Raw genomic sequence first — 13,307 nt, 5'->3', positions numbered from 1 at the left:
TCCACCAGACGCGCCGTTCTCACGAGTCACCACAGAACGCGAGGAGCATGAAGGTGTGCAAGCGTGAAGGTGTGCAAGCGTGAAAGTGTGCAAGCATGAAGGTGTGCAAGCATGACGTGGGTGCTGACGGTGGCGTCGGTGGTGCTGCCGATGGCAAAGTATTGGGCAGGGTGGGCATGGTTGTGGTGATATTAATTTGACCGATTACAGCGGCGATGACTGCGGTGATGGTCGTAAATTGTGGTGGAAATTGCTGAAAATGTTACGACGATTGTTGTGGCCACTTGACTGTAGTGGTTGCGATTGTGGCGACGACAAATATGGTGAGTGATGACTGCGGTGAGAATTGATGACTTTACTATTGTGGTTGCGAATGTGATCGCGATTGTGATGATGATGGTGGTGGTGGTGCCGACTGCGGTCGCTACAATCGTGATGAGGCTTGTGGTGGCTCGGATTGACGTTACGACGACGAGGACGGTGAAGGTGTGGTGGACACCGGCGGTGCCGACCGTGGTGCCAAGCGCATCGCACCTGGATCTCCAGCTCTGCGATTCTCTGCCGGAGCTCGGCCACGGCCGCCAGGTGATCGGCATCGCGGAGTCGCGCCGACATCGCCTGCTCCTTGCTCTGCCGCCGTCGGCACCACAACGGGAGACACAACGATGCTCATCACCGCTCCCAACTCCGCAAGCACTTCCACCGCCGCACACCACCACACTACACTCTTCAGTTGTCGGACGGACGGCACCAAAATGTACTTGCACGCTCGAGTCCGATCTCCTTGCATCTGCCTCAATCCTCACTTTGTCGCTGGCTTCTATCAAATTTGATTGCAACAAAACACCCTTCAGTTGGAAAAAATATAAGATTCCTTGCAAAAGCTTTCTATTTAGTGTTTGAACATCTTAACACCTATATTTTGACACCTGATGATGATTGCTTGTGTTGCAGTCGAAACGTTGTGAGAATTTTTATAGTTTTATATTTGTATTATTTTATTATTTCCCTTCTACGTGACTTTACCGAAAGAACCAAGAATATGAATCCCTGCAGTCACGAAAGCTTTAAATTAAAATCTTAACACCTGTTTAATTGCCAGAAAGGGTAACACCTATTCTTATTTTTTGTATACTTTGATACTGGCAAAAAAGGTCCCACCTTTAAGTTGTATGGCGTTAATAGGGAGATGATGCTGTTTGGGTTACTTGTTAGCTTCACGAGTAATTTTTATGCCGAGCATCTGCTGTGTCTTGTGGAGCGCTTTGAGATCCATGAAAAAAGGCACTTTAGAAATGCAATTATTATTTCCCAGCACCTCCGAATAGCACGGTTAACTGCATGCAGTGCGAAAGAAGTTGACCTTTTTAATCACACGCGGCTGCCCGCATTCAACCACCCACACCACACGTGGCCAGCTCCTACCCCGACCCTCCTCCACTCTGCATTCCAACGGGTTCTCGGCGATGGTAGAGCCGCCTCCCGGGCCCCATTACCTAGCACTCGAGCTCACGCAAAGTATTCCCACCGCCGCTACCTGGCACTGGTGCCCCCGTGCCGCTTCCCACTACCTGGCACTGGTGCCCCCGTGCCGCTTCCCGCTACCTGGCACTCGCGCTCACGCCCCACGTCCCCGCTACCTGGCACTGGTGCCCCCGTGCCGCTTCCCGCTACCTGGCAATCGCACTCACGCCCCACGTCCCCGCTACCTGGCACTCGCGCTCACGTCCCCTTCCCAACCCCGCTACCTGGCACTCGTGCTCGGCCATGCGGCGCTTGGCGGTGGCGGCGGCGGCGTGCAGCTCGCTGTTCTCGCGAGTGAGCGCCGCGACCCGCTGCTGGCACGCGCTCAGCTCCTGCTCGGCTCGCCGCAGCTGCGAGCCCACCAGCTGGCTCTGCACAGACACACGGGGGGGGGGGGGGGGGTCAGCCTGCCTCGCAGACCACGCGGGGAAGCGGCTGGGAGCTGCTCTGCCTCTGCTCGCTCATCCCGCTTTATGTATGTTGCACTTCTTTCGCGCCGCACGTCGACCAACCATGCTAATTTAAATTACTGGGTAATCGTGACTCCCACGATGAAGCGACTCCACCTTCCGTGATATCAGGCTTGGTTTAATAGCCCCCCTGGTTACATTTAGAAAACTATCTGTTCAACATAAGTCTCTGTCCACATGCGTTTCTTGTTCCTTCACTTTACTGAAACATCAACATTTCTTTCTCCAGGTTTTCCCCATCACACCTAAAGCTGTGCATCCAAAACGCCTTTGGGTTCCGTCTTTCTGACACAGCCTTTCTACCAGTCTCGAGATTGCCATCAGCCAGCATATATTTAAGGCTGGTTAAGGCATACGAGGGAGATGGTGTGGTCAATGTCGCACCCAGTGTTGATTTTTTACACACTGCACCAGACACTCATTTAAGGCCTAGTTGACCAAGGAAAGGTCCAGGAACAGAAACAGATACCACTTATAACTGATGGGAATAGGTCTATGTTGGGCAGACTTAATGATAACCACAGCAGCTGTATGAACCACTGTCCAAAGCCTCACCCACTTCCCCTCGATATCAGGCGGGAGGGGAGGAAATTGCCAACCCCAACTGCAAGCGATGACTACATTTCTGACTTGCCACTCTCATCAGCTGTTCGAGACCAGGCTATTGTGGGTTTTAACGGGGTCCTAGATGAATGCCCACCCTCCCAGTAGATCAATGGCATGTGCACGTTGGAGATAATAAGCTGACGGTCAGGGGCCAGATCAACTCCATGACAGGTCCTGGTTTCAAGGACTTGGGCCCGCATACACTGTTCCATCACGAATGTAGTCTAGCAAATGTTCTTGCTTGGACTCTGTGTGCATCAATGAAGTTGTGTGGATGCACCAGTAATGGAATAGCATGCTTGTAATTACAGGAGCACGGGCAGGCAGTAACACAGGCCTAGCAGCCTCTTACCATTATTGTTGAGCTGATCAGGCTTATGCCTTCCAATCACACTCGATCAAATGCTAGCGTCACGATTCACTCGCAGAGACACACATCATCACACAGAGAAATGCACATAAACTCTCTCAAAACAAAAACAAACTCAAACAGACAAACAAAAACACACACACACTCACATACCAACGCACACAGACACACAGATGCACAAATAGACACACGTGGAGACACAAAAAAGACAAATATCGCCTGTATAGCTTCAACAGACTTTTGGGGAAATGCTGTTAACGAGCACCGATGAAGGCTGGAAAGGCACGTGATAATGGTCAGTGGTGTTGGTGGCTATGAGCGGGAATCGAATATGAGTCACCAGGTTCCAAGTGCAGTGCACTAAGCGCGCCACTACCGCTTACCCAGACACACAAAAAGACAAAGATCCCCCATATAGACTGTTGGGGCAAGTGCTGTTAGCGAGCACCTATGAAGGTCGGCATGGGACATGAGGGGTTGGGTGGCCAGCACCACGCCCGGCCGCCTTTGTCTCCCTAGTGGCGATGTTTACACAACGCACCAGGTACTCATTTGATGTCGATTCGACCTCGGGGAGGCCCAGGAACGGTTCAAATAATGCTCATCTGGTGTTAGCCGTGAGCGGGAATCGAACTCGGGTGGCCGGGTTCGAAGCGCAGTGCGCTAACCGCTACACTACCGCTCCCCCAAACCCAGACAGACACGCATGCAGGCAGGCAGACAGACACACACACACACACACCTGTGTCTGTAACTCCAGCACGCGGTGCTTGGTCTCACTGAGCTGTGCGCGGGTCTCCCCCTCGCGAAGCCGCACCGTCATGATCTCCGCCTGCAGCTCGCCCAGCGCACACTTCCCACGCACGGACGTGCGGGACACGTGCCTCTGGCAGCAGCACACAGTTGCATACACACACGCACGCCAATCAGAATACAGCATGAACATATCAACACTAATTGGCGGATAACACCACATATATATAGAGGAACCCAGAGCTTGGGGGGGGGATTTGGTGTCCAACTGCTGCTTTCCGTGCCTCCGATTAGCACGGTGGGGTACGTACGGTGTGAAGTTCAACGTAAAGTACATACATTCCCGCTTGTCTGCGGTTTTTCGCACCCCCCCCCCCCCCCCCTCCCGAGTCGTTCTCTCTTCTCTCTCGGGGTCTCTCGCTCATCGAAAGCTAGCGAATACTGTGTGTGGAGCCGTGTTACAAGTCTAATTTCTATCATCATCATTATTATAGAACCACACGTTAATCAACAATGGAGAGAGTAGTGAACCCCGGTGAGCCGGATTTCACACGTAGCTGGACACGGTCGGGAAACAAAAACACCCCATCTAAAAGGCATAGAAAATGCAAAAAAATTATAAAATAGATACTCTATACTTCGATATATATGTAACATATAATGCATAATGCACGTGTTGTCATGTGCATGATGTGTAACATAAGTAGTTGCCATAATGTGGTAATTTTTTTAAGGCAATACGTCAGTAATGGTAGGGCATTGTGGGGAGGGACGATAGGGGGCGGGTGGACACCGCTACAGTGCTGTACAGCACACATTACGAAAGTACCCTGGTCATTTCGATCTGTACACACAGGCTATGACAAAAGCTCTCCCGTCTAGCCTCCGACAGACTGTTGGGGCAAGTGTTTTTTCGCGAGCACCTATGAAGGCCGGCACGGTACGCGAGGGGGTGGGTGGCCAGCACCACGCCCAGCTGCCTTCATCTTCCCAGTGCTGACATTCAACAAGCAGCAGCAGCTACCCATTTAAGGCCGAGCCGACCTGTATACTAAGACTCGCACACACACCACGCGTACTTCACGACGGTCACTGCATCGCGCGCTTTCAGATGCGCTCCTGCGGACATCTGGAATGCTCTTCCTTCTGAGATTAGAAAGCTACTGGAGCTACTATGCACTTCTAAATTTAGGTTCTAAACTCATTTCTTGAGAAATGCTTTCTGTGTTTAGTTTACCGTCCTTCCCCCGCATCCTTGATTAGCACGGTTGGCTACGTAGAGTGCAAAAGAGACATCCAACATACATACATAACGTGTTACACACATATACGGAACATCAGTACACACAGTGTTTACTTGCACAAACGAGCGAAGTGACGTGTCCCCTCTGATCCCCCTCCTTGCCCCCCCCCTCCTCCCGTTTCCCGTACCCCCTCTCCGGACCCCCGGGGTGCTCACCTGCCAGGCGTCCTCCAGGTCGCGCACCTGCTGATGCAGCTGCTTGAGCGAGGTGAGCGCCTCGGCCTCGCGGATCTTCACGGCGATGAGCTCCTCCTGCAGCCGCGCGACGTTGCTCTCGTCCGGCAGGGAGCTACAGCGCTGGGAGACGGAGAGAGCAGAGCGCGAGACAATGGGCAACGCGAGAGAGACGGGCAACGTGCAAGACGGGCAATGTGGCCGTCTCGCGACTGGCTGCCCCGCCCATGCTGTTGACGCTGCACAAGCTCTCCTCCTCCCAACTCTCATCCCCCACCCACTCACTTTGGAAACCCCTAGAAGCAGTTGCATTTGGAGGCTTGCCCCCCCTCTTTTCTCTCTCCACCTGATGAAGACTGCTTGTGTTGCAATCGAAACGTCGTGGGGTTTTTTTTGCTTTTATTATTTTACATTTATTATTTAAAAAATTTTTGCATTATTTTTATCTTCTATCTACGTGACTTTACCGAAAGAACCAAGAATATGTGTTAATAGCTATGATGTGGTCAGTGCACATATTTTGGCAGTTGAATTTACATGCACGGCTGCATGGGTCACACGGAGACTTGGGGTTTGCAGGTTCCAGTGAAAGCGGCAATGTATCAACGAACCGCAGTTCGATCCAATTGGCGCCAGATTGCGAAGTTGCTTTGTTATCTTCACCGAAAACACAGTTTCTATGTTTCGCAGGGCACAGGGACGTCCGAGAAACTGAAGTGCTCAGCGCGATAACGCACATTGCAAAGAGTTTTACCTCGGAGCTTTGGACAGTAAAGCTCGCAGCAAACCTGCCATGTAAATCGCAGGCGCTGCACGCTGAAAGTCGTGCCAGTGCCTGACCTCACAAAGCCAATCCCCACCTTGAACCCCTCTCCTCCTCCTAAAAGCACAAGGTCGGGGGGTGAGTGGGAGAAGAGGTACGGCAGGACAAACACACACCGCTCACTGGCTCACCTTCTCCATACCAATGACCTTCTCCTGCATTTCGTGCAGTGCAGACTGAGCCTCGGCCTCCTTGAGCCGAGCCATCACGAGCTCCCGCTCGAGCCCAATCACAAACTCTTCCGAGTAGCGGCTGCCCGAGCCCTGCAGGGGGCACGCGGTGCAGTCAACGCAGCCGCGTTCACCGGCGAACAACACCATCCACTGCTGCACACGAAAGCCTCCCCCCAAACCATGTAGCCATCTTTATATATATATATATATAGGTCAGGGCCGGGAGATAACACCAGCCCTGTTATATGCCCTCCAAAGCATGTTCATCACATGTATGGCTCAGTTTTGGCATATTCTGAATTCAGTAACTGGTGACGTTGCTGAGACCAGCGACTCTCTGATGAAACTTCATCACAGCGGGCTGAAACCCAGACGGTAGTCTTGCGTCACCTCGGTACTCCGACAGGGCCCTTACGCGGCCATCGAGTGAGCAGGGCACCCGGCGGTGGCGGTGGTCGTTACCTTCTCAGCGAGCAGCTGCCGGAGGGTGGTGTGCGCTAGAGCCAGCTTGTCGGCCACCGTGGCATTGTGGGCGCGCAGAGAATCCACCTCACGGCGGAACTGCATGTTGTCTTCCGCCTCCTGGGCACGCGTCACCTGACCCTGGGTTGGAGTAGAGAGAGGGGGGAGGGAGGCGAACGGCACTAAGCTGGAAGCAATGTCAGGTTTGCAGGCACAGCGATGTGGGCAGCAGTCATTAAAGAAAGACGGAACCCACAACACAAGTAGATTATGCCGTCGCTGGTTAGCCAAGCTCCACAGCCTGCAGCACCAACATAGCACCCTGTAGTGGCATCAGAATATGAAATAATAATATTTTTTATTCATAGTAATAAGGATGAGGAAATTGGTCCTGCGCACAATATTTCACGGACATGGATGACCACAACTCTTGAGGTACGGAGCCAAGCTCGGTGTCGCCCGAAAGCCAGGTGGTGGGGCCTCTAAGAGGCCAAGGTCTGTGAGCGTCTATAAAAATTCGGGTGGATTGAACTCTGCGGCGAATGTGCAGTGAGACAGATGGCCGCGTTCCAGAAGGGTGGGGGCGGCCATTGATAAATCTATCAGAATATGTATTTATACTCGAGAAATCCGATGAGCTATGAAGCTCTTCTTCATAGATGTCCTCTAAAGCATCAGACTGCTACCCTTTTCAAAACAATAATGACAATGTATAATTTGTGAAAACATCTTTCGTTTAAAATTCATTCCCATTTATGATTGAATGCAGCCGGCACCAGGGTACAATCACACGCACAGCTGGATGTGCCCGTTGGAAAATAGCGATGGACGCTCGCACGTCGCGAACAGACCAGGCTTGCACCTCAAGCACAACCAAATAAACTCAACTAAGCAAGCAAGGCGCCACACCGTGTGTGTGTGTATACGATGGTGAACTTCTTTCGCACCGTACGTAGCCAACCGTGGTAATCGGAGGTGGGGAAAGGACAAACTGAACACAAAAAGCAGTTCCAAAGAAATTAGTTTTCAATTAAAACATTTTTTCAACGTACCTGTATGAGCCTGTCAGCCAGCGCTGCACTCTCCTGGAGCGGGGGGGGTGGGGGGAGGGGGGTCAAACAACAGCCGTGAATTCGGGGGCCGGTCCAAGCAACTCGACACATGGCCTCGCATTCATTCGGAGTTTCATCGCGAATAAAGCCACATTGAAAAGAGAACATCTTAGAAGTTTCCGAACAATATTTGAAGTTTTCTCTACACGCAGCGTGCCGAGTTCCAAGCCTAAGGCCCAGCGTACGAGAAGGCGCGCTCCCCAAACTCAAAACTTATTTATTAAACGCCGTCTGCAGAGCGAAGACCGGCCCGTGATTCGAGGTCTGATATGGCTCGGAGTAGTTTTGCACAAGTAGAATGAACATTTGTTTACACAGAGGCCATGTGCATTAATCATCATCACGATCCATGGGCAGATAGCCCCGTAGGTGTCCACTGCACATTGCACGTGATTCGTTTTCACTTCCCTCTGTCTTGTGGCAATATGCTCAAGTAGTGGCCACAACTTTCTGGCACCGATCTCTTATGTCGTCGTCAAGTCATTCTCATTTAGGTCTTCCTCTCTCTCTCTCTCCGGTTCCTTCGATTTTTTTAAACAACACACTTGCACATTTTCCTTTTGTTGTATATCCTACATGTGTATCCAGTGCCAGTTTTCTTCTCACGTGTGCATTTATATACAGAGTTTATACACTATCCGGGAGTGCACTGGGAGCCAGTATAACTGTCGAAGAAAACCCAGCCAGTCAGCGGTGACGGACACCCTTAGCGCTGCACCCAGTGTCTTCCTGTGCACGTTTGTCATGGTTCACTCACGTGCGGCAACTGCTGTGCACGTGTAGGTGATAATAGTGTGCGTGCGCGAGCGAGTGGCGATGCTGCTACCTTCTCCAAGTTGTCTATTTTCTGCCTCAGCAGCCGATTCTCCGTGCGTAATTTCTGTGGGAACAGAAGGAGGGAGGCAGGGAGAGAGGCAGGGAGGGAGGGAGGCAGACGGACTGAGACAGCTGAGAGAAACTCGAACACTGCATGGCTGGAAGAGACCGTGTGGCTCAGAGTCAGAGCCCTGGGCCAGCAACGCTGAGATTCTAAGTTTAAACTGCATTCTCAAGCGCAGGGGAGTTGATCGTCTCAGCTCAGTCACCCCTGGACAACAAAAAAACCCGATCACATTAAATTTGGTCCGTCACTTAAATAAAGCATTGCAGGTGTGAAGCAAAAAAAAAATGATGGCTTGAATTGCCATCAAATAAACACCCTTTGCAAGACAAGAGAATTCACGAGTAGTTGTGTAATGTCAGTTGTTGCAGGCCACGCTGCTTCACAAAGCAACACCTTGTGGCTTGCACCCGAGTGAGTGAAAAGTCCCCAAGGGTACAAATGGCTGTGCATTACCTTGATTTCAACCTGTTCCTCCATCTCTTTCGTTTTCAGAGCCATGTATTCCTTTTCCAACCTCATGTGCCACACACACACACAACAAAGACAGCCTTAACAGAAGACTGCTGGGGCACGAGGCGGGTGGGTGGCCCAAACCACGCTGCACATCAGCTGGGTAAGTGACATCGCAGAATACAGCAACGAGCAGTGGAGTAAAGTAACAAAAATATATATACAGTGTAGTTTAATTCTTTGGGATGCAGGCATCGCAGGCGGACCCAGCAATTACTGCCCATCGCTTCCTTTGCGGGGAGGAGGTGCGAAATGGAACGGATGGGTAACTTGGGGAGGCAGCCCCAATGCACAGAGGCGGCAAGGGGGCAGGAGCAGCAAGGAAGGCCGAGGGCTTTTAAGAGAGGAGCCAGTCCCGGCGAGCGCGTTACGCCCGTGCGCTGGCTCTGGCGAGCACGTTCAGCGGTGCACACGCTCTTGGGAGACTCACTTCTTGAGGCGCTTCGGGTTGTACTTGACCTGCGTGGCCGCGGCGATGAGCTTGTCGGCACAGCCGTCCCATCGGTGGGGAATCACCTTTTGAAAAAGCTGCTCGTACAAAAGACAAAGATCGTCCCGCCCCTCCCTTAAAATTCAGAGGCAAGTGATTATGCACAACCCTGCCAAGTCACGCCCTTGCCCCCCCCAGTTTACAGAACATTCACTCAGCTGGCCGGGTATAGAATCACCTCCCTGACACATTGTCGGCGAAATCACCGATTCTGGTCTCCAGGCATTCAAATGCCGAGCACATGGACATCTCCTAACTTCACCGCACGCCTTGTAGAAGTGAGTCTTTGAGCTGCAGTGAACCCATTGATTATGCCGATTAGATGTATTCATGTCCAATGGCTGTTGTTCACAATTGCACGCGGTAAAAAAAATAGGGCTACCTAGCGACCACCTTGCTAAGATCGGCATGGCACGCGAAGGGATGGTTATGGCCAGTACCGCAGAAGAGGTTGCCTTCATCCCCACACGGCCGATGTTATTTGGCACGCAGCGTCAGCTACTCATTTAAGGCTGGGTTATTTTGGTGGCATCATTTTCCCGGGGTGGTGTCTGCACATGATAAGAAATGCTCTGCCACCTGTGGAGTTCTGAAATAACATTTCTAGGTCTCGGTGACAAAGATCCACCGTATAACCTTGAACAAACTATTGGGGCAAGTGCTGTTCGCGAGCACCTATCAAGGCATGCACGGCACAAGAGGGGGTGGGTGGCCAGCACCACACCCCGCCGCCTTTGTCTCCCTAGTGGCGATGTTTATGTACCACACGAGGTCGACCTAGGGGAGGCCCAGGACCGGTTCAGATAATCGTCACTGGTGTTGGCCTTTAGCGGGAATCGAACTTGGGTCGCCGCGTTCGTAGCGTAGCGCATTAACCACAACACCACCACTCCCCACCAGGTCTCGTAACACGAAGCCATCAACAAACCTAGAAGATAATGGAGATAAGTAATTAAATGAAAAATCAACATACGTACGAATTGGTCATAATTCAACCCTGCCCAATTAGCTTCCCTTGCCTCTGCTATCCTAAATATATAGGTACCCTCATTCAGAAGGCAGCTTCTGATTCATGTGGTCAGAGCACTCGACTCAACAACCGTGAGGTCGGCAAATTCAAATCTGGGCAGGGGTCAACCGAAGCAATCCTCTGCGTGCTGGTCACGACGCGTTGTGCACGCTGCTAGCTGCTCCACCTCCGTCTATGTAGCCTGGGGCACGGAGGGGAACGTGAAGCACCACACCAGAAGCACTCATTTCTGTAGCTCTGGGCCGGGGTCCTTAACTCAGACTGAATATATAGCGTATACATAGACATGGCAAATCCACTGCTGAATGATGGCTTCACCAACCTTCCCCCTCCCATCTATCATACACGCATCAATAAAGTAAAACAAATGTTAATGACACTGAGGTGTTTTGAAGCTTGTCTAACTTCAGGAACCCGTACTCTTAGGTCTGATCGTGTCCGCGAGCACAAGTCAGATCTGAAACACGGCAGAACTGATTCTTCTGCCGTTGCCGATCATTGCTACAACTCGGTGGGCTCTCACGAATTGTCTTTTCCGAGACCAAGGTTCTCTGCAAACCTCCCGGCTACCATCAAAGGTTTGTACACGAAGCCATACAAATATACAAACACAGACATAATTTCAACCGTGATGATGGGTACAAACTTAGTAATCATTGGAAAGATGTTATCAACCACGCAAAAAAGACTTAATTACACTTTTTTGGACCATCTTATCTGACAGGCACTATTTGACTTTACTTTACCGAGTGTTAACATTCCCAGTTATTTTTTTAACAGTACTCTCTTTATTGTTCAGCCAGCATTGGTATAAACATGGGCATTTTCGTTCTTTTGTCTTTCATGTGTATCAGGCCTCCCCTCCCCCTCTCTGCCCCATGTGTTGAGCACTCCGTGCTGTCTTTGAGCCCCGCCCCCCTCCCTCCCGATACGTTTCCATTCATTGGCTACCACATTCTGATGAGCCCCCCCCTCTCCTCCCCCCTTCAACTTGCTTATAAGGGATTACATCTTGAATCATTGCCTCACTTGATGCAGCTAATTCGGCTGTGACGGTCCCACCTGATGACGGAGACTTGTGTTGCCTCCGAAACGTCGTGATTTTTGTTTTATTTTATTTTATTTTCATTAATTTTGATGTTTTACCTACGTGACTTTACCGAAAAAACCTAAGAGTATGAATCCTTGCAGTCACGAAAGCTTCAAATCTAGAATTCAGGAACCCGCTTTCTGTGCTACCTGCAGCATGCCCTCCATGTCCTGTGCGAGCAGCTCATCCTGAAGAGCCGAGAGGATGGCGACACCCACCCGGAAAACCACCTCCAGGCCCTGCAACGTAACAGCACCACCAGCAACATTAGCATGGTCACTCACATCAGCATATACTCCATAACCACATAAGGAACAGCAAATATTCCATAACCACCAACAACAGCCACCATGCGCCAATAAGTGGCAGTATCTTCACCACGGTGCTTGTGCCAGGCCAGGTGCACTCTGAGGCCACATGAAGTGTTGAAGGCTCACTGACAGGAGGTCATGGGAAAGACCCAGGTGCCATGGATTTATGGAGATGACTGGCACATGCACCACCTGTGCCCCCTACTGTGCCAACTTACTGTATTTTAGTCGCCTGGTGTTCCGCTCAAATTTGTGAGGGTCACTCCTCTGCCCTCTGCTGTTGCTGGAGGTGACTGCTTCTAACTACCCAGTAACGTCTTTCACAAGCCTCCTCCATAAGGGCCGATCTTGGCACCGCTGGTATCAGTCTTTGGAAAGTCCACTCAGCTCCAAATCCTCCTGTAACGCATCAGTCCATCTCTTCTCCAGCCTGTGCCACTCCTTTTTAGCCCTCTCTATCTGGGCAAATAGAAGCTGCTTGGGCATGCAGTGGCTAGGCATGCAGTGGCTAGGCATGCAGTGGCTGGGTATGCAGGTTACATGACCCAGCCAACGCAACATTGTCTGCCGGAGGAGCTCACCGATGGGAATGTGTCCAGATCTTTCAAGGATTTGTGAGCTCTTCACAAATTCCAGACTGGTTATACCCAGGATGGATTGTATGCAGACCAGTCTTAATGCTTTAAACTGGTGCAGATGTTCTATCAGAAGACCTGGAGCTTGTGACAAAAAGATGCCACCCTGCTGATTCGGAGAGAAACCTCTGCTGCCAAACTGGAGTTGGTATAACCACACGACCCAGGTATGGAAACTTCTCCACAACTGCCGCATCACTCATGGGGGGGGGGGGGGGGGGTTGAAGGGGTGGACTATTGGATGACACAAAATACCCAGGCCGGTGCTAAATTTTGGTGGAGCTGATGGTAAGATTCCACCTCTTAGTGGCACGCTCCAGGTCTAGCAGCAGCGCCTCGCCAACTCCTCCTCTGAGTAAGCAGCAACCACTAGATCAGCGTACATAACGTGGTTGACCAATAGTGAGCCATTCCTTGACCGTATCCGGGCATCGATCAACCACCCATTGTATCTGTACCAAACATACATTACTCTGGTAAAACCATGCAAAGCTTCTCCAACTACGTGGTCGAAGAAGATGGAAGATACTGTGGGAGCCAGATGACATCCCTGTCGCATCCCAACTTGAACAGGAAATTACTGACTCC

At 51.2% G+C, this 13,307-nt stretch overlaps 1 protein-coding gene across 1 annotated transcript in view; it reads right to left on the bottom strand.

The window, feature by feature from the left end:
• LOC133348463 (EVI5-like protein) overlaps nt 1-13,307 on the bottom strand; it is a 40,980-nt gene that overhangs the window by 3,716 nt on the left and 23,957 nt on the right. The window contains exons 10-20 of the mRNA XM_061561278.1: nt 11,923-12,012; nt 9,594-9,691; nt 9,107-9,167; nt 8,597-8,650; nt 7,711-7,743; nt 6,659-6,799; nt 6,155-6,286; nt 5,183-5,323; nt 3,713-3,856; nt 1,749-1,895; nt 535-630 (exon numbers count right to left, since the gene is read on the bottom strand). Of these exons, the coding sequence (XP_061417262.1) occupies nt 535-630; nt 1,749-1,895; nt 3,713-3,856; nt 5,183-5,323; nt 6,155-6,286; nt 6,659-6,799; nt 7,711-7,743; nt 8,597-8,650; nt 9,107-9,167; nt 9,594-9,691; nt 11,923-12,012 (1,137 nt within the window). The remainder of the gene's footprint in view (nt 1-534; nt 631-1,748; nt 1,896-3,712; nt 3,857-5,182; nt 5,324-6,154; nt 6,287-6,658; nt 6,800-7,710; nt 7,744-8,596; nt 8,651-9,106; nt 9,168-9,593; nt 9,692-11,922; nt 12,013-13,307) is intronic.

The sequence above is a fragment of the Lethenteron reissneri genome, chromosome 27 (genome assembly GCF_015708825.2).
Source record: "Lethenteron reissneri isolate LAM-NWPU_2019-01 chromosome 27, ASM1570882v1, whole genome shotgun sequence".
NCBI classification, from domain to species: Eukaryota; Metazoa; Chordata; class Hyperoartia; order Petromyzontiformes; family Petromyzontidae; genus Lethenteron; species Lethenteron reissneri.
Note: the sequence above shows the minus strand (reverse complement) of the source record. Positions and strands in the feature narration are given on the sequence as shown.